This window comes from Dama dama, chromosome 20, assembly GCF_033118175.1.
Source record: "Dama dama isolate Ldn47 chromosome 20, ASM3311817v1, whole genome shotgun sequence".
Lineage (NCBI taxonomy): Eukaryota > Metazoa > Chordata > Mammalia > Artiodactyla > Cervidae > Dama > Dama dama.
Window position 1 is genome coordinate 56,136,692 of NC_083700.1, and position 20,091 is coordinate 56,156,782.

At 38.2% G+C, this 20,091-nt stretch overlaps 1 protein-coding gene and 1 long non-coding RNA gene across 2 annotated transcripts in view; one reads left to right on the forward strand and one right to left on the reverse strand.

Annotated features, from left to right (window-relative positions):
• The window catches only part of SH3GLB1 (SH3 domain containing GRB2 like, endophilin B1), a 43,021-nt gene extending 31,629 nt beyond the window's left edge, over positions 1-11,392 (reverse strand). The window contains exons 1-2 of the mRNA XM_061121474.1: positions 11,106-11,392; positions 1,979-2,120 (exon numbers count right to left, since the gene is read on the reverse strand). Coding sequence (XP_060977457.1) covers positions 1,979-2,120; positions 11,106-11,177 — 214 coding nt within the window. The 5' untranslated portion in view covers positions 11,178-11,392. The remainder of the gene's footprint in view (positions 1-1,978; positions 2,121-11,105) is intronic.
• A 276-nt stretch (positions 11,393-11,668) lies between these two features.
• Positions 11,669-15,246, forward strand: LOC133041099 (uncharacterized). The gene is made up of 2 exons (XR_009689138.1): positions 11,669-12,231; positions 13,651-15,246. It is a non-coding gene; the product is annotated as an uncharacterized LOC133041099 (long non-coding RNA).
• Positions 15,247-20,091: the final 4,845 nt, after the last annotated feature.

Here is a 20,091-nt window from a genome sequence, read left to right on the forward strand (position 1 = left end):
CTTCACACAGTGCACTGAAAATTTCAAAAATAAGTTGAACCAATAACAGAAACACTTCAGAAGTTGGCAAAAGTGTTCATTTTAATACACAAAATATGCGGTTGGAACAATACTTGGATTTGCGGTAGACTCTGGTGCAGCATCAGAAGAGTTTTTAAGTAAGAATTTAAAAACCTTTAAATTAGTTAAAACCAAAAAGAGTCAGTTGAAAACAAAACCCCTTGGAAAATGTTAACTAAATCTCAGAATTTCATTTTCTGACTGTGAGAGTGATTCATATCTTTGCCACCTGTCTACCCACTTGGTCAAAAGTTTAAAGCTGAATCCCATGTTGATTTCATTCAATTAAAAAAAAAAAAACTGGTGTATTTTAAATAAATATTTCATTTAGGGTATCAAAAAGTCATAATAAAATCTTAACAAGAAATGCAGGCAATTCCACTATAATGCAATGTACACTTCTGAAAAATTCTAGGTTCTGAAAAATCATACACTAAAAATAACAGGGCTTACAGAAAAAAGATTCGGTCTAACCACTTAAAATCTGTGTAACTTTAAAATGAGAGCACAAAATAAAACACAAAAACAACTGTTACTAAACACTGAAATAAAATTATGTGAGCTACGGTAGTTCTTTCTACTGATATCCTTTCCAACATTGTTGGAAATGTCCAACAATGTTGGTGACATTATTTGCCAACCACAAAAACATGCTGTAGGATAGACTACATACTGGAGGAACTATGGCTAGAGCAAAAAACAAGAGGAAAAATGTCCACTGCTTTTTTATTTTTTTAGGTGCCATGGCATATTATTTAAGTAGCCTTAAATGAGGAAGAAATAACACACAGTGTCTAAAGACAATAGGCCTCAAACAGTAAAAGGACTATTTTATTTTATTTTATTTTTTTTTTATTATTATTATTATTTTTTTCCAGTGGGTTTTGTCAAAGTCACCATAATTTAACTAAAATGGCACAGTATTATTAATATTTTGTATAGTGCTTGAGCTTCCCCAGTGGCTCAGCATTATAGAATCCACCTGCAATGCAGGAGATGTGGGTTCATTCCCTGGGTCTGGAAGATGTCCCGGAGAGGGAGATGGCAACCCACTCCAGTATACTTGCAGGGAAATTCCATGGATAGAGGAGCCTGGTGGGCAGTCCATGGGGGTGCAAAGGGTCTGGGCAATATGGTGCTTGAGGTTTATATAACAGCAACAAAGTTTAGAGCTTGGAGGTAGTATCTGAAAGAAAGGTTATGGCATTTCACAAAATGATCACAATAACACTGGGGAAAGGGGGAAGGAAAGCAGGAACTGTTATTGTTGATTTTGTCCTTTAGTTTTTATCTGTAAAGCTCCCCGTCAATACACCTGGTTCTAGTTCAAGTTCTACTTTTAATTAGTTATGCTACACTGAACAAAATGCTAACTTGTGAGTTTCAATTAAAACAATCATTGTGCATCTTATATGCCAGGTTATTGAGTTAGGTGATCTGAAAAGCCTTATGGAGTTGTCTGAAAATCAAATGGGGTAATTTGTGTAAAAATGTAAAACTTAAACATAAATAGTTGGTAACTGCCTAAGTTTCTATGTAATTTTCCTTTAATTGTATAGGGGCATTTTTTTCTTAATCACATAGGGGCAGTTCTCCCCTGGATGAGGAAGGAATATTATCTTCACAAGTTTTCATAACTCTTAAAATTCAAAGCTGCTGCCTGAAATTTCAAGAGGATTCTACAAAGGCCTTAAAAACGTTATCTGTCAATTTGTTAGAGGATACCCAATGAAGTGTTTATCACCCTCTTTACCAAAAACACACATACAAAATAACATAGACCTCAAAGCCATAACCGGAAAATGTTTTCCAACAGCCATTAAAACTTAAAAAAAAAAAATTAAAAAAAAAAACCTATTAAAAGTATCTTTTAATAAGATTAGTCAATAATGTAGACAAAAGGTAAAAAGTTTCTTACTTGGATTTGGCTGCAATAACACTTCAGTTTGTTTCATTATTTTTTCTGTCCATATTTTGGTACATTCAGCTTTGCTAAGGAGGTTCTCTAAGTGAGCATCCAATTCTGTCTTCTCTGCCTGGCCAAGTTTTTCTTCTGTGAACTGTTATTGATTGTATAATAAAAAAAAAAAATTAAATATACCCCAAATACATTTTAGGAATCTGTATCAGTAATTAAAAAGAAAACTCAAATCCAAACAATCCTGGACATACAAATAATTGTTCTTAAACTGTTGCATATGCAGGCTACTTTTTGCCCCTCTGGTAATATATCCATACCTCTTAGGATATGATAATGCTAAGGCACTTAGGATAATTGTATCCCATAGTTAATACGTACCCTCAGTTCTGCTAAAATGTATGGTGTGAATGATAGAAAATTTGGCATACTATTTTATATATAAAGTATATAACTATTTCTTACATATAAAGGTAGGATACCAATCATAATGAGTAAACATTTTTGAGCCAGCTGGATCTGAATTCAAATCCTGGCTGTACTGCTAACTATGTGACCTAAACAAGCTTTTGAATATTTTTTTCCTCGGGTATCTTTCATCGTAAAAGAGACACAGTACATATCTTAAAGTACTTTAAGAATTTAAGTAAGGGTATGTATGTACATCACTTTGTTCAGTGCCTGGTAATTATTATTCTGACTTTAAAAAGAGCTACTATGTTTAATGTGGCTTTGTATCATCGGCATTTTAACCACATCTAGTTAGACAGGTTTCTATGGGATGTTCTGGGAAATTATCATTCAAGTTGTTTCTTCAAGATATGTTCCAGCAATTGATTTATGGACTAACGTTTGGAACATCCTGCATTGCAGGTGGATTTTTTACCAACTGAGCTATCATGGGAGCCCAATTCATATTACAGAGGCATCTTTTTAAAGATCATAAAATGTAGCTAAAAAGACTCAACGTATCAATTTTTATTATCTTGAGTATATTTGTTTCTGAGGAAAGGCAGCACTGCCCATAGAATAACAAAGAGGTAAAAAGTATTTCTGTGTAGATTTTATGGAGACTTCTGGACACTTTAATTAAATACTAGAAGCAATGACTCAGGTTGTTTATCATGAATAGTTTTTCTCTAGAATATGTGGTTTCCCATTAAAACATAAGTAAATCACTATCGCTAACTCTGTACTCATTAGTCATGACTCGTCTCTGGTGGCTCAGACAGTAAAGAATGTGCCTGCAATGCGGGAGGTCTGGGTTGGATCCCTGGGTTGGGGAGATCCCATGGAGGAGGGTGAGGCAACCCACTCCAATATTCTTGCCTGGAGAATCCCCATGGCCAGAGAAGCCTGGTGGGCTGCAGCCCATGGGGTTGCAGAGTTGGACATGACTGAGCGACGAAGCACACAGCACACATTTCTGTATAACAAAATTTAATGTTCACTTTTTTTCCCTATCATTTCTTAAAATACCTTCTGTAGTTCCATTTTTCTGAATTTTATTATCTGTTTCTTTCAGCATCCTTCTTGGTCTAATACTGATTTCAACTGATTATCAGTCAGCATTTTTAGCTCAAAGGTCCTTTAGAATGTTATTCTTAGACTTCTGTTACACTCCCACTAAAGGTCTTATTCAAGGCCTAGGAACAGCTGCAATAGTTTTTGTAAAACTTTAGGTCTTTTAAAGACTTGCCTGTAGCCAACCCCTGGGTGGAACTGAGAATAGCAGGGCAGACAGTAATTCCACAGCAATTGCGTAGGCTCATACAGTTGCAGTGCACTGTAACTGAGGATGGGAGAGGCACTGGGAAAAAATCAAAACCCTGACCCCAAGGGCAGCTAGGTAATGACGCAATCCAATTCTTAAGAGAGATGCTGGTGTTTTTTATAGATCCCTGAACATTCCAAGAAACAGACCTGCCAAAGGTATACATTAAAATTTTACATATTAGAAATCTACCTCCCATGGTTAATTACATTATTTCACAGATGAAGCAACCAATAGGACAGAAAGGAATACAGCCAAGTGAACATCATTTATAAAGGATGATCGGTAGAAAAAAATTCTCCACTTAGCTCCTTAGTAAGCAGGTATATCTAATATTGTATTTGTTCATTCCTTTCATTCTCTTAACAAATATTTATTACACACCCAGGTATATGCTAGGTATTATTCTAAGCACATGGGTTTCAACAGCTAGAAAACAGACAAGCTTTGTCTCTAAGGAAACTTAAATATTGACAAAGAAAGACAACTAACAAGTACATACATAATTTGACAATAAGGATACAAAGATAAAAAGATGGTGGACAGAGGACCAACACAGGTGTTCCTATTGTTTCTTGATCCAGTGACAGTGAATTTATGGAACCCTGAAGTATGAGTGAGACAGTTTGATTATAGGAAGCCTGTTTAGAAAATAGTAGTTCTATGGGAAGGATCATGTATTTAAGTACCAATAATAAATTCTGATGTTTACTTGCTTTTTTCTGAGAGCAAAAAACAGTCGCTCTGCATTTTGAATCAAGTACTCCAAAAAAAAAATCTTGTTACATAGGTAAGAATCATAAATTAAGTGAAGAAATTGAGAATGGTTTAAAATTTTGCCCTAAAATGTCAGAGCTGGAATTTAATCTCATATCTGTTTGAATCATAGTCTTATTATACTATGAGCTACCCTCTCAGTAAAATACTTGATTTCAAGCAATTGATATTTTCTATCACCATTACCTAAACACATCCTGTGATTCCTTATTTGTTCATAGCACTCTGGTGAGCTGCATCCTAAAGCTTACCTCTCCTTCCTACATAATATTCAATCACCATCAAATTAAGGATTAGTTTAACTCTAGCTAAAATAAATAAAATAAAGGGGAGGAAAAGGGACATAAGAGCATTGCTAATGCTATCACATATTTAAGTTGCAATTACAAAAATTTAAATTTTATTATTTAAACATACAACTGTAAAAGACATATTTCCCTTAATTTTTATCACTGTGGGAATTTAAAGGTTTTTTTTTCCATTGTTAATCACAAGGTATGACATTACAATAACAAAACAGTACAATATTTAGTACATAAAATTTCCTCTAAAACATTTTAAAGAATACATTAAACTACAGAAAATGATGAGTTACATCAACTAAATTAAGGAGAATTATTAATCCAGGATATTTATGGAGGATAGATATTTTTTTCCTACTGTACGTGAGATATTATTTAGCATATATATATTTAGATGTATATATAACGTGGCTCTTGCCCTGAAGGATTTTGATTTTGTTGTTGCTGTTGTTCAGTTGCCAAGTCGTGCTAGACTCTTTGCAACCCCATGGACTATAGCTCACTGGGCTTCCCTATCCTTCACTGTCTCCCAGAGTTTGGTCAGATTCATGCCCATTGAATCAGTGATGCTATTTAACCATCTCACCCTCTGTTGCCCTCTTTTGCCTTCAGTCTTTCCCAGCATCAGGGTCTTTTCCAATGAGTTGGCTCTTCTCATCAGGTGGCCAAATTACTGGAGCTCCAGCATTAAAATTATGATGGTATCTTTATCAGAAGGACAATACTTTTTTTTTTTTTAAAGAAAGATCCCTTTCCTAATTGTCAAAAATTTAAAATTTTACCCTAAAATTTTCAGTTTTCAAAATCCCTAAGTCCAAAATCATTACTGACTTTGTAGTCAATTAGTGATGATAGTTTTTCACTGTAAACCACATTTGATTTTAAGCACGTATTAATATTTTAATGATTGTATAGCAGTACCATTTAATAATCAAAACCTTCTGTGAAAAACAAGCTACAGTGAAAGTCAGAAAGCAAAAAAATCATAGGAATTCAAACATCATGTTCTCTAAAATGTAATATAATGTAGTATTCTTTCATATTTCCCTAGTAACAGTAAAACGACTCGGGAAAGTTCAACCCCCTCTTTTTATATATTTTCTCTAAACATTGCTTTAAGAAAAGGATTGTCTTTGAGTCAGCCACATTATGCCAGGTACTATAATCCTTCCTTTACTAGCACAGACACATAGCCTATAGTATGAAATAAGGAGCCTGGATTCTATGCTTCGATTTACTAGACAGAAAAAAGGACAAGTAAAAATGCTGTGTGATCAAAGACATCTACTAACATAAACTCTAACCATCAATTCTCTGGGTAAAGTAATAGTTTAAAAGACATCTAAACTTCTTGGAGGCAAATGTATAACACAAACTCTGAATGTATTAGTGAACTCTAAACTAGATTCTTCTCAATTGGTTCTTAATTTTGGCTGCTCCTTGGAATCAAGGGAGCTCTCAAGAATATTGATGCAAATCAAGTCCCAAGGATTCTAATTTAACTGGACTGAGGAGCAGCCTGTCAAGATTCCTCAGGTAATTTTAAGTGTAGCTGAGACCGAGAACTACTGTTTTAAGCTCAGACATAACTATTTTATATCAGGTTAACAAACCATTTTCTATCTAGTTGTTTACTAAATTAGTGAAAATAACACCAAAGCATGTGAACACAGTTTTGGGTAACACTAAACACGCAGAGTTTTTACAGAATGAGAAAATATATGGCCTTTGAATGCACTGTGTTTATTAGAATTTCAGAGACATGGTAAAGTTACTGCAATTAAATTCTGTAAAAGAAATGTAACACATATATATGGAATTCAGAAAGATGGTAACGATGACCCTATATGTGAGGCAGCAAAAGAGACACAGATGTAAAGAACAGACTTTGGACTCTGTGGGAGAAGGCGAGGGTGGGATGATTTGAGAGAACAGCATTGAAACATGTATATTACCGTATGTGAAACAGATCGCCACTCCAGGTTCAATGCATGAGACAGGGTGCTCAGGGCTGGAGCACTGGGATGACCCAGAGGGACGGGATGGGGCGGGAGGTGTGAGGGGGGTTCAGGATGGGGACCACATGTACACCCATGGCTGATTCATGTGAACGTATGGCAAAAACCACTACAGTATTGTAAGGTAATTAGCTTCCAATTAAAATAAATTAAAAAAAAGAGAAATGGAATTTCAGAATTCATTCATTAAAAAAAAGAAATGGAATGAGAGAGAGTGGAATTTCTTCCAGATAGGGTTTGACAGGAGTTGGTGAAGGCCAGCATCAGAATTTATCTTCTCCAGCCTAGATACGCTATTGTGCTTGCTAAATTAGATGGAAGATAAAGGTTAGAGTTACAACTAGTTTAGAGACTTTTTCCTCATCAGAAAACAGCTGGTGTTCATGAATTTTATAGTGCAACTTTAGCAGTTAACAAAGTTAGAAAATGAACTCCCTTCCTTTAGTAATTTAGTATGAAAATATTATACAGATATAGACAATATATATCATTTAATGGTGGTGAGCAAAGTTTTTCGCTTCAGTATCAATTCTGAATTAAAAATGTACCCACTTGAAAGATTTATCAAATGAAGAATAATAATTTACAAAATGGAAATTTACTACAAAGAATAATTATGACAAATTGAGAGTACATTATGAAGTCCCTGAGGGCACTAACTGGGGTGTCATTCATCTTTGTATTCTTCAATATCAAGTACTAAGGAGGTACTCAATAAATATAGGTTCAATTAATGAGTTTAATATTTTAGATTAGCATTAAATCAACCCCAAGGTCAGCATATATAATGTTAAAAAAAAACTAATGAAAACAATTATTTAACATGTTAAATGATTCAAAGAGTAAACTCTGCATATAGCTACTATTTGCTTGGCTAAAATGACATAAAAATTAAAACAAAAACAAACAAAAATCATGCTGGATACTGTGAGAGGGGAATAAGATGGAGAGTTGATTCCTTAGGTCATATGATCTTATTAATGACATGAAAGCCATAGAGTAACAAAATTTTAGACCTCTCAGAGACCCTACATAATAATTCATTAGAAGAAAAATGCCACATGATCACACAAAATTTAAGAATGACACAGGAATTGCCACAGAATTCACGTCAAGTTCTTGCGGTCTCACATGGAACTGAAGTTGTATTTTGAGGGAAGGAGAAGTTACAGAAAGGGAGTGGAGGGCATTCAAGATGAATTTAACTGTGTGAACAAAAATCTAGAGTTAGAAAAGTACAAGATATTTTTGATTTTAAAAAATAATTTGATGGAAATACAGTGTTTTACATGAGAGAAAAGACAAGGCTGAAAGGAAGTATTTAATTCTCAATTAAGGAATCTGGACTGAAAAGATAGGATTTTAATGGCTTTCAAGACACTTTACCAATTTATCAAGGATAAATTACCTGATCCTTTTGTATTCTACTGAAGAAATTACGAACAACAAAAACACCCAAATGGATTGTTAGGGAATGATATACCCCTATTCATTTATACATTTACCTTACTTTTTAAAGTACTGATGTATAAAAACATATTTTAAAAGAGTGAGAGTTGAATGATGAGACTCATTTATATACTTAAGTAGTCTGATTTTATGTTTTAAAATAGGGAACATGTTTAATTTTTAAGTTAGAATTTGTAAGTAAAATGAAAGAATATGGCAGTTGTTTAACCAGAGAATGGCCTATTCCTTAAGGTGTAATTTGATTTAAATAGAATTATTTAGAAATATCAAAGCTAAATTCCATCCTGACTGTTCTTTTTGCTTATACTGAGTAATTGGCCTAGCTCTTAACACTATTCTTAGCATTAAACCTGGCACTTTGACACTACACTGATGTCAACTCAATTTAGAGTAGGAACTCAGTTACTGACTAAATACCAAAATGAGAAAGCAGTGTTTTGTTGAAAACTACACACAGCACTCCAAATTGCACATTACATTTTGGAACCATCTTTATTTCCTTACATATTTTAAAAAATTTCAGAAAACGTCAAACATGGAAGTATAATAGTATAATAACATCTCATGAACCCATTAACCCAGTATGAACCCTTTGCCAATGTTGTTTCAACTACCCACCCTTCCTTCTTCTGAAACATTTTAAAGCAATTCTCAGACATGATAGTTTACAAATATTTTAAAATGTACCTCTAACAGACACAGACTTAAAATAAAAAGACGTATCAAAGGAGCCTTGCTCCTCCTGAAATTTTTCCCTTAGTAAATGGCTCAAGCCAAAACCTCAGAGTCATCCTTGACTCATCTTTCTCTCATACTCCAGAGTCAATATACTGTGCAATACTGGTTAGGTTTTGAACCTCCCCTGCTATCATTCTTATTTAAGTCCTATCACCTTTTGCCTGTCCTATGGCCACAGCTCCTTAACTAGTCTCCCTAATATCCCTGCAACCTCAGATTCTACACTTGCTACTTCTGCCTGAAATGTTTTTACTCCAAAAAAATTGGGATCTGTCACTTTTTGCATTTGAACCTATTAGAAAGGCTTGCCCTTACCATCACGGCAACAACCACTACTCCTGCCCTTAACCTATACCTTTTGGCCTTTTTCTACGTCACCGCCTGATGTATTTACTAGTTTGTTTTTTTTCCTGTTAGACTGTAAGCTCCAGGAGCGCAGACATTATGTTGATTATGAAACACTAGTGTCCAAAATAGTAGTGACACACAGGCATGCAGTAAGCACTTAAGTATTTAAGACTGAAAATTATTTGATAACTAACAGATTAGAATTTTAAAACTTCTTCCTAGAAAATTTAAAATAAGTAACTGAAACTTATTTGCAAAGTACATCTTGAGAGTTTTGCCAGATCTTTAAAATCAAGTCTATCAATTATTTAAATCAATTTGTAACATATATGTCCTATTTAAGAAGTTCGGATTATGTACCTGAAAACATCTAGAAATATGTATGTATGTATGTATTTATGGCTGCTGGGGCCTGTGGGATCTTAGTTCCCTGACCAGGGATCTAACCTGTGCCCCCTGCAATGGAAGCATGTAGTCTTAGCCACTGGACTGCCAGGGAAGTCCCTCTAGCTGTATTGAAAAGAGTGGCATTACCTAGTGCCAAATCTGCATTCAGCACCTAGAATCACAGGGAATCAGCATTAAAATAACACCAAAAGCTCACAATATTGGCAGCCATTACCCTGATCTAGTTCTACCATTCTTTGCCAAAAATGGTGCAATGTAAGATCAACTGTACCAATAAAACTGGAGTAAAGGGGACAAGGAAAGTAATAATGCAATACACATGGTTTACATTTCAACTTGGCATATTACATAAGAAAACTATTTTTGTTTTTTCTTTACAAAAGAGAATTTTGTTGCTACTGTGACTGTCATTAACTTAAAACACCAGACTGTTTACAACCCGTGTTGTGGTGAAATTTACATCTGCTGGTAGATTTAACTTAGTTGGCATAATGTGGGTGATGACTGTAGAAAACTGTCCAAGTTCCCTAGTACCGACACTTCCTTTATTTCTGAATACCACGAGACAGTCAACTTTTCCCCTTAAAGTGTTACTTGAAAAATGTCCCTGTGACTATAAGCACAACATGAATCTTCTCGCTCACTGTCCTACAGTCAGCGCTTCCCATTTCGAAAGTGAGAGGAAACCCCCCAAGGTCTGGGGCTTTGGCAAAGTCTGGACGCCAACTGGCGATCTCCATTTCTGCCACGGACAGCCAAGACCGGGAACCTTCCTCTGAGGGTGAGAGGACGGCAGGGAACTGCTTTGGCAGCTCCCTGGGTTGAGGGGCAGGAAAAGGAAACTTCCTTCTTGAACTCGGCGAGGAGAGAAGGAGACGAAATGAAATGGTGGGGGTGGTGCAAGAATGGTCTCGACTACCCCGCGGACTCGCAAAGCCTCCGCCCGCCCGGGGAGGGAGGGCACACGAGCGGCGGCGCCGTGGGGTCAGAAAGGCCGGCGGTGCCGTGCCTCGGCCCGAAGCCGAACTCAAGGTGTCCTCCAGAGAAGGGAGGAAGCTCCGGGCCCTGTCCCCACTCCGCCTCTCTTCGCCGGGAGCGGCGGTTGGGCAAGAAGGGGGAGGAAAACCGCCGCCAGGCCCAGAGGGGCACAAGGCCGCGCCCATCACCCGGGCCTCCGGCCGCGGCAGGCCAGTCGGGCGGTCGGCGAAGCCGGGTGCAGAGGGCGCGGCTGTCTCGGGCGACCCCTCCCTGTCCCTTCCGGGCGTCGCCACCCCTTCTTCCCGCCGCGGTACCTGCACTGCACGACTGAGGAAGGTGCCCGCGTCGGCCGCCAGCTTCTTCACGTTGAAGTCCATGATGTTCATCCTGGGCGTCAGCCGGGCGGAGCAGCCGGCTGACCTAGCGGGGAGACGGAGGCGCCGCGGCCGGGCTGGGGCGCCGGGCGAGAGTGGCGGGGGCAGACGTGGTAGGTGGAGGGAGGCGGCGCCAGCCCCGCCGCCGCAGCTGTCGTTTCCGTGAAGGGGGAGAGAGAGGGTGGGGCGAGGCGAGAGAACAACCGCCTCGAAGCCGGCCGCGCGTCCAGGCGGCAGCGGCCGAGACCCAGGGCCTGTGCCGCCTGGAGTGATGCCGCTAACGTCGGCGGGCTTCGCGGTGGGCTTGCAAGACACAGAGCAGGGCCCGGGCCTTGCCGGGCCGGGTCCCCAACGGAGGAAGCGAGAGCGGGCCTCGGGGCGGGGCCTTTATAGAGGTTATCGCGGGAACAGCGACCCCTTCAGGAGCGCCGCGGCTGAGCGGCTGAACGCGCCCGGAGCTCCGCCAGTTCCGCTGGGGGCAGGGTTGCGCTCGTTGCTAGGGGCGCGCCTCCGGGCGGCTGTGGCGCTCGGTGTTTCTACTTAAGCCCCTGGGAACCGCGAGCAGAGAGAACCCAAGCTCCCCGTTTTAAGTGAAAATATGGAAATTGTGGCATAGAATTACAGTATGTGAAATCAGAACCAACAGTTCCCTGTCATCTTGAAGCACCCGCGCCCTACTGGTTCCCTGACGCCTGGATGGCACGCGGCGAACGTTTGCAGAATAGAGTTGAAGTTAAATGTTCCCACTGAACCTGTTTTTCATTTATTCGACATTATCGACTATCCACCTTGTACCAGAACTGAATCCTGTGCTTCAGACACCGTGCTGAACAATCAAGATTGTCCCTGCCCTCAGGAAGCTCTCAGTTCGGTTATTCGACGACTTTCAGGGACAGCTCCCATCCCCGGGGCCAGTTCTGTTTCTCTGTGCTTGCGCAAGGGCTTTGTGACTGAGTGACCGTGGACACGCTGGGCTACACAATCAACACTAGGTGCCTACTTGGTGCAGAATACGGCCCCCAAGACACCAAGTGCGGGATGGAGGACGCAAAGAAGTGTAAAGAGGGTGAGTGAGAGAGAATAATGCTGAACGATTTAGCGAGGCGAATGTTAATAACTAATGAGAATATGATGTGAATTTTAATAACTAATGGGAATATGATGTGAAATCTGTTCAAAACCCTGCAATTCCAAGTATCTTCTAAAAAAAACTTTAAGGATACAGCCTATGCTTGAACTGATTGAAACAGGTGCAAGAACGGAGGCAGAGACGTTATTATTTCAAAGAAAAGGCTATTTTTGTGTGTGTGTCGCAGTGTCCTTGTGTTACAGTAGAGCTGGAAAAATGCAGGCCCAGCAGGCAATGAAATGAGTTCACATTCATGCTTAGTGTTTTACTGAAAGAGCAGTCACGGCAGTAGTGGCTGTTTTAAAGGCACAAAGATTCGTTCCAAAGTTTTACAAGGAAGAGTAGATAACATACAAATAGTTGTATTCTTTGTGGTGATAACAGAAACAGCCACTTCTTTCTAAGGTAACTACAAAAGAATGAATCTACGCCATCTCTCTTTCTTCTCAACCAATCTTGCCAAAAATATGGGAAAGGAAATATATAATCAGGAATTTTTTATTTATTGTCCAATTTAGACTTTTACGTGGAAAACACTGTATCTCTTTGCAGATGTCTGTCTTCCCAGTAAGTATGTTTTGTCATATTCTCTGTCCATTTCTACAAAGTGATCTCAACACTGCCTGCCTTCACCATGAGAGGAAAAAACTCTGAATCCTCTTCCTCAAACTTGTAGATATGCTGACTTGAAAAAAACCTTCATTTGTTCCTGTTGAGCCCTCTATAATACTGTTTCTCTCGTTTCACTGGTAAATTCATTAAGACTAGTGTGTTGTTTTTATTTCCTTACCATCTTAGAATTTCCTACCTAATTCCATGTAGTTGGTTTCCACTTCTGTAACTATACCTAAACAATTCCTGAAGTTGCCAGTTATCTTCCTGATAAATCAAACAGCCTTTTCTCAAACTTCCACAGTGACTGTACCCAGCCTCTTCCCAATAACAAACACACCCCTTTCCAGGGCCTTATTGTTTCATGGTTTCTCTGCTATCTCCTGGACTTTCTCATTCTGTTTTGCTGACACTTCTGATGGATGTGCTGTAAGAATACCTGAAAGCTCAGTGTTTAGCACTTATTTTTTGTTGTTCTCGTGGATTAGTTTCATAATTGAAACTTCAGTTGTGCCATTTCATTCATTCATTTAGTAACTATTTTTTGAACATCTCCTGTGTGCACATGGCATTGTTCGTATGAATGGGAATATAGCAGGCAACAAGGCAGACAGTCCTTGCTCTCATGGGAGCTTATAACTAATCCCATGAGACAGAACTGGACATGGAACAACGGACTGGTTCCAAATAGGAAAGGGAGTACATCAAGGCTGTATATTGTCACCCTGCTTATTTAACTTATAGGCAGAGTACATCATGAGAAATGCTGGGCTGGAGGAAGCACAAGCTGGAATCAAGATTGCTGGGAGAAATATCAATAACCTCAGATATGTAGATGACACCACTCTTCTGGCAGAAAGTGAAGAACTAAAGAGCCTCTTGATGAAAGTGAAAGAGGAGTGTGAAAAAGTTGGCTTAAAACTCAACATTCAGAAAACTAAGATCATGGCATCGGGTCCCATCACTTCATGGCAAATAGATGGGGAGACAGTGGCTGACTTTATTTTTCTAGGCTCCAAAATGACTGCAGATGGTGATTGCAACCATGAAATTAAAAGACGCTTACTTCTTGGAATGAAAGTTGTGACCAACTTAGACAGCATATTGAAAAGCAGAGACATTACTTTGTCAACAAAGGTCCGTCTAGTCAAGGCTATTGTTTTTCCAGTGGTCATATTTGGATGTGAGAGTTGGACTTTATAGTCCAACTTTATAGTCTCTCTTTATAGAGAGCTGAGCACCAAAGAATTGATGCTTTTGAACTGTGGTGTTGGAGAAGACTCTTGAGAGTCCCTTGGACTGCAAGGAGATCCAACCAGTCCATCCTAAAGGAGATCAGTCCTGGGTGTTCGTTGGAAGGACTGATGTTGAAGCTGAAACTCCAATACTTTGGCCACCTGATGTGAAGAGCTGACTCATTTGAAAAGACCCTGATGCTGGGAAAGATTGAGGGCAGGAGGAGAAGGGGATGACAGAGGATGAGATGGTTGGATGGCATCACTGACTCAATGGACATGGGTTTGGGTGGACTCCGGGAGTTGGTGATGGACAGGGAGGCCTGGCTTGCTGTGGTTCATGGGGTCACAAAGAGTTGGATGTGACTGAGCAACTGAACTGAACTGATGAGACAGAAATTGAATAAGTAGTTATAAGTGTGATGAAATACCAAGGGGAATCCAGAGTGCTTTTAAATTTTCACTTCCAGCTGTACCTAGTAACCTGAATTTTCATTTGGAGGCTTGGCTTTTCTGTAAGGATTTCAGATCACCTTTTAATGCTTTCTTTTTCTGTCCCCCATAGTAACTTCTTACTCCAATAGTTCAAGGTATTAGGAAAGCAATCTTTTAAAGTTAATACAAAGTGCTGAATATCTGAAATTCTCCCTAAAGTTTTCAGCTTAAAAATGAAAAAATGCTTTATAAAAATGACATTTTAGGTAGTATGATATGTATTTTAATTTTTTTTTTTGTAATGGCTGGCAGATAGTTCATTACCTTACGTTTAGACCAATGATATCCAAACTTCATGGGGGTGTGCAAGATGATCCACTGTTGTGCAAAAATATACATTAGAAGTTTGGTTTGCATATATTTTTATCTAATAAACAATTTTGTTTCATTACTTTTTAAAAAATATGGGTTGACACTGGTGTTCCCACCTTGCATTTATTGATAGACACATGTCACAAACTGTAAATGAAATATGGGAAGAGTGGGAATTCCACAACTTGAAAGAGTTGAAATTAGTACTTTGTTTACTAATATGGTCACGTAATACATGTGACTGGTTCCATGTCTTTGTAGATTATCTATTTAAATAAAACTTCACAGTAATGGACAAGTAGCCTAAAGAGTTTTCTCAAATATATCATCATTAAAAGTGTTGATACAAGCATAAGTGAACAAGAAATGCCAGAATCTATACTTCTACTTGTTGAATTTATCAGTAAGATTGTTGAAATATGGCTTAAAAGATGATAATACTTGATTGGAGCTTTCATGGAACTCAGAATCTAGTGGGGGAACCGGACTTATAAAGTAAAACAGTGTGTGAAGGAAAACTATGAAAACTTGTTTAAGATTGAGCAAAGGGATAAAGTATAGAGGAAGTTCGTATTAACTTATCAGGATAGGAGAGGTGATAAGACTTCTTGAACTGGCTTTTGATTGAGTTCATCTGGTGGATTGAGGCATGAGGGTGGGGAGAGATGATCAGACTTTCAACTTAGAAATACCAGGTTTCAGGCAGTGTAGAGAATGGGTTGGAGAGGAGGCTAAGACCAGTAGCAGACTGATTAGGTATCTATTGCCATACTCCTCTGTACTCTGTTATTTTGAAATTCTGCATTTGGAAATCTTGTTTTGACCAAAACTCCCCCTCGTTTCCTGCTTTGATCTCTGACTTCTTTACTCATTTAAGTATGTAATCATCATCATCAAGTCCTACAATCACATGCTTTATTCTTAATTGTCCTATTTTTAACTTTCACCAGCCTTCTCAGTTCCCTTTATTCTTCTAACCTATCAATCTACAGTCCTGGATGAATGTTTTTTCAGTACATGCTCACACAGTGCCAAGCATCGTTAGGAAGAATTATACAACCTTGTAGATGGATGCTAATATCAGTGCATGACTTCTTACTTCCATCGAACTTTTATAACTGCCTAGAAGCTTCTACTTTCTAAGTAACATTTTCACATACTCTGCAGAGCCTACTGCAAAACTTTGTCAGTCTCCTAAAATGCCTGCCTTATCCTCATATACTTATTTTTAGCCTTTGATACTTTTTCTCTTTGACAAAGAAACTATATATCATGAAGCTATATGGAAGGAGCTCCTTCAATAAAATTCTCTTATTTCTGCCTCTTATCCTTCTTCACACTTCTCCCACAAATACTGCTGGATATTTCAAAGGAAGTATCCTGGGTGTTCCCTTCTGAGTAGAGCTACTGCTCTCTTACTCTTGGCTGCATATTGGTATCACCTGGAGAGCTTAAGCAGCCACTGATGCCCAGGTCACAACCCAAGAGTGTGGACTGGGCATTGGGATGATCAGAAGTTCCCCAGGTGATTCTAAATGTGTGGCCAAAGTTGAGAATGTACATATCATCCTTTGAGAACTTGGTCCACCAGCTTGTACCTTCTGCCTACAGATAGATTTCATTTCTCTTCTTCTGAGCAGCAATGATTTTTTGATCAGTTTTGTATTTTTATGGCTTACATTCCTGGAAGCATAGTGGAATTCTCAGATACTTTCTGAAATGAACAAAGTAATCAAATCAAGATGTATTAAGTTCTTTTGTGACTCCTTTCCCCCAATCTAAATTTCCAACTACAGATTTGGTATTTCCAGTACTGAGCCTGTTTTAGTTTACTTTTTTTTAAAGTTACTTTTCTTCTTCAGTTTCCTATAACTTTAAGTTGAATTATATGCACTGAGTCACCTAAGCTAGAATTCTGATCCTTTTTATTTCCTCTTATTTCCCACATCTGATTGATTGAGTGCTGGCAGTATCTTCCCTCTGAACTATTTCTTGTCTTTATCCTCTCTTTTAAAATTGAGGTATAATTAACATTTAACATTATTTTGGACTTCCCAGGTGGTGCTAGTGGTAAAGAATTCACCTGCTAATCCAGGAGACTCATGGGACTAGTGTTCGATCTCTGGGTTGGGAAGATCCTCTGGAGTAGGAAATGCACCCCACTCTAGTATTCTTGCCTGGGAAATTCCATGGGCAGAGGAACCTAGAGGGTTACAGTCCATGGGGTCGCAAAGAGTCAGACCCGACTGAGCGACTAAACTGAAATGGAGTGAGTGTCCTTCTTTGTCTCTTGTAACAGTCTTTGTTTTAATGTCTATTTTGTCTGGTATGGGTATTGCTACCCCAGCTTTCTTTTGATTTCCATTTGCATGGAATACCTTCTCCCATCGCCTTACTTTCAGTCTGTAAGTGTTCTTATATCTGAGGTGGTCTTATAGGCAGCAAGTATATGTTTTTTTTTTTTCTTGTGTGTTTACCCAAGGGCTGATTTTTTTTTTTTTTTTTTCTGTCTGGATGATCTATCCACTGATGTAAATGGAGTATTATATTAAAATTCTCTACCATTGTATTGCTGACTTTTTCTCCTTTTCAAGTGAAAGTCACTCAGTCGTGTCCAGCTCTTTGTGACCCCATGGACTATATAGTCCATGGAATTCTCCAGGCCAGAATACTGGAGTGGGTAGCCTTTCCCTTCTCCAGAGGATCTTCCCAACCCAGGGATCAAACCCAAGTCTCCTGCATTGCAGGCAGATTCTTTACCACCTGAGCCAAAAGGGAAGCCTAAGAATACTGGGGTGGGTAGCCTATCCCTTCTCTAGCGGATCTTCCCAACCCAGTAATTGAACCAGGTCTCCTGCATTGCAGGCAGATTCTTTACCAACTGAGCTATCAGGGAAGCCCTTTAGGGCTATTAATTTACATTTAGGTGCTCCTATGTTGGATACATAAATATTTATAAATGTTATATCTTCTTTTTGGATTGACTTCTTTATTATTATGTAATTCCCTACCTTGCCTCTTATTATATATAGTCTTTGTTTTAAAGTCTGTTTTGTTTGTTATGAGTATACTACTGAAGGTTTCATTTGGTTTTCATTTTCATGGAATATCTTTTTTCATGTTTTCACTTTCAGTCTGTGTGTCCTAACATCTGAAGTGAGTCTCTTGCAAGCAGCATAATATGGATCTTTATTTTTTTTTTTAACCCATTTATCCACTCTATGTCTTTTGACTGGCGAATTAAGTAATTTACATTTAAAGAAATTATTGATAGGTCCTTATTGCATTTTCTTAATTGTTTTCTAGCTATTTTGTATTTCCTCTCTGTGCCTTTATTCTTTCTTCTCTTGCTCTCTTCTTTTGTGGTTTGATGAGTATCTTTAGTGATATTTATTTCTCTCTTTTGTGTATCTATTATATGATCTTGTTTTGTAGTTATCAGGAGGCTTACATATAACAACTTATATATCAATAGCCACCTTTTTTAAGTCAGTAATTTAAACTTGATTGCATTCTAGAGTTTTGCATTTTTACCCGTCTCTCTCTCCATTTTATGTTTCTAATGTCAAATTGCCATCTTTTTATCTTGTGTCTCACATAACTAATTATTTTAGTTATAGTTACTTTTACTACTTTTGTCTTTTAACCTTTATACTGGCTTTATATGTTGTTAATACACTACCTTTACTATGTATTTACTTTTCTACTGAGATTTATTCTTTCATGTTTTCATGTTACTAGTTATTACCCTTTTTTTTCTAGCTTAAAAATGTCCCTTTAACATTTCATGTGAATTTGATTTATTGATGAAGAACTTCTTTAGCTTTTACTTGTCTGAAAAATTCTTTATCTCTCCTTTAATTCTGAATAATAAATTTTCTGAGTAGAGTATTCTTGGTTGTTAGTTTTTTCTTTCTGTGCTTTGAATATAATGTGCCACTTCCTTTGGCCTGCAAATTTAGTACTGAAAAATCAGCTGAAAGTCTTATGGGGGTTACCTTGTGTATAACAACTTATTTTTTTCTTTCTGCTTTTAAGATTCTCTCCTTAGTCTTTAACTTTTGACATTTCATTAATAATGTCCCTTGGTGTGGGTCTCTTCAGGTTTATCATATTTGGAACTCTCTGAGTTTCCTAGGTCTGGATATCTGGTTCCTTCTCCAGGTGACGGAAGTTTTTAGTCATTATTTCTTCAAATAATTTTTCTGCCCTTTTTTCTCTCTCCTTCTTTTGGGACCCTTATAGTGCGAGTATTAATCTGCTTGATGTTGTCCCATAAGTCTCTTAAGTTTTCTTCACCTTTGTTCATTCTTTTTTCTTTTTCATGCTCTGATGGGGTGAATTCTTCTGATTGAGTGACTTGTGTTCACGTTGACACAAGTTTATCTTTCCTTCTGCTTCATCTAGTCTGCTGCTTAACTGTTCCAGTTTATTTTTCAGTTCAGTTATTATATTCTTCAATGCTGTCAATTCTGCTATCAATTTTCCAATATTTTTTGAAGTTCTCACTGTGTTCATCCATTCTTCTCTAAAATTTGGTGAGCATCTTTATGACTATCGTTTGAATGCTTTATCAGGTAAGTTACTTATCTCTGTTTCATTAAAATTTTCTTCTAAGGTTTTATTTTGTTGTGTGGTATGAAACACGTTCCTCTGTTTCTTTATTAAGTCTCTGTTGGCTTCTATGCATTAGCTGAAACAACCACCTCTCCCATTCTAGAAATAGTGGCTTCGTGTAGGAGATGAACTTGGTCATTCAACTCTGCTGTAGGTCTTGGTTTTCTCTCAAACCTTTGTAATTATCCAAGGAGCCTATTTTTAATAGTTCTCAGTAGAAGAGGGTATGCCAACACTTATCAATGTCCCAAAGGGGGGGATTGTGGTCAGCATGTAGATTCAGGCTGATTGGAAGCCAGATTCTCATAGATAGCAGCTTTTAAAGTATGCAAATATATCCAGTCCTGTGGGACCACAAGCGTAAGCCCCACTGGTCACTAGAACTAGGCAATCTGGAGGTTTTCCCTGAATGGCAGTCATAAAAATCAGAGCTCTAGACAAGTGTATAAGCTCTTTTTTAAGAGATACTGGTGAGACATAGTGAGTGAGAGGCAGAACATAAAGATGGCATCCTCTGGCCTGTGTT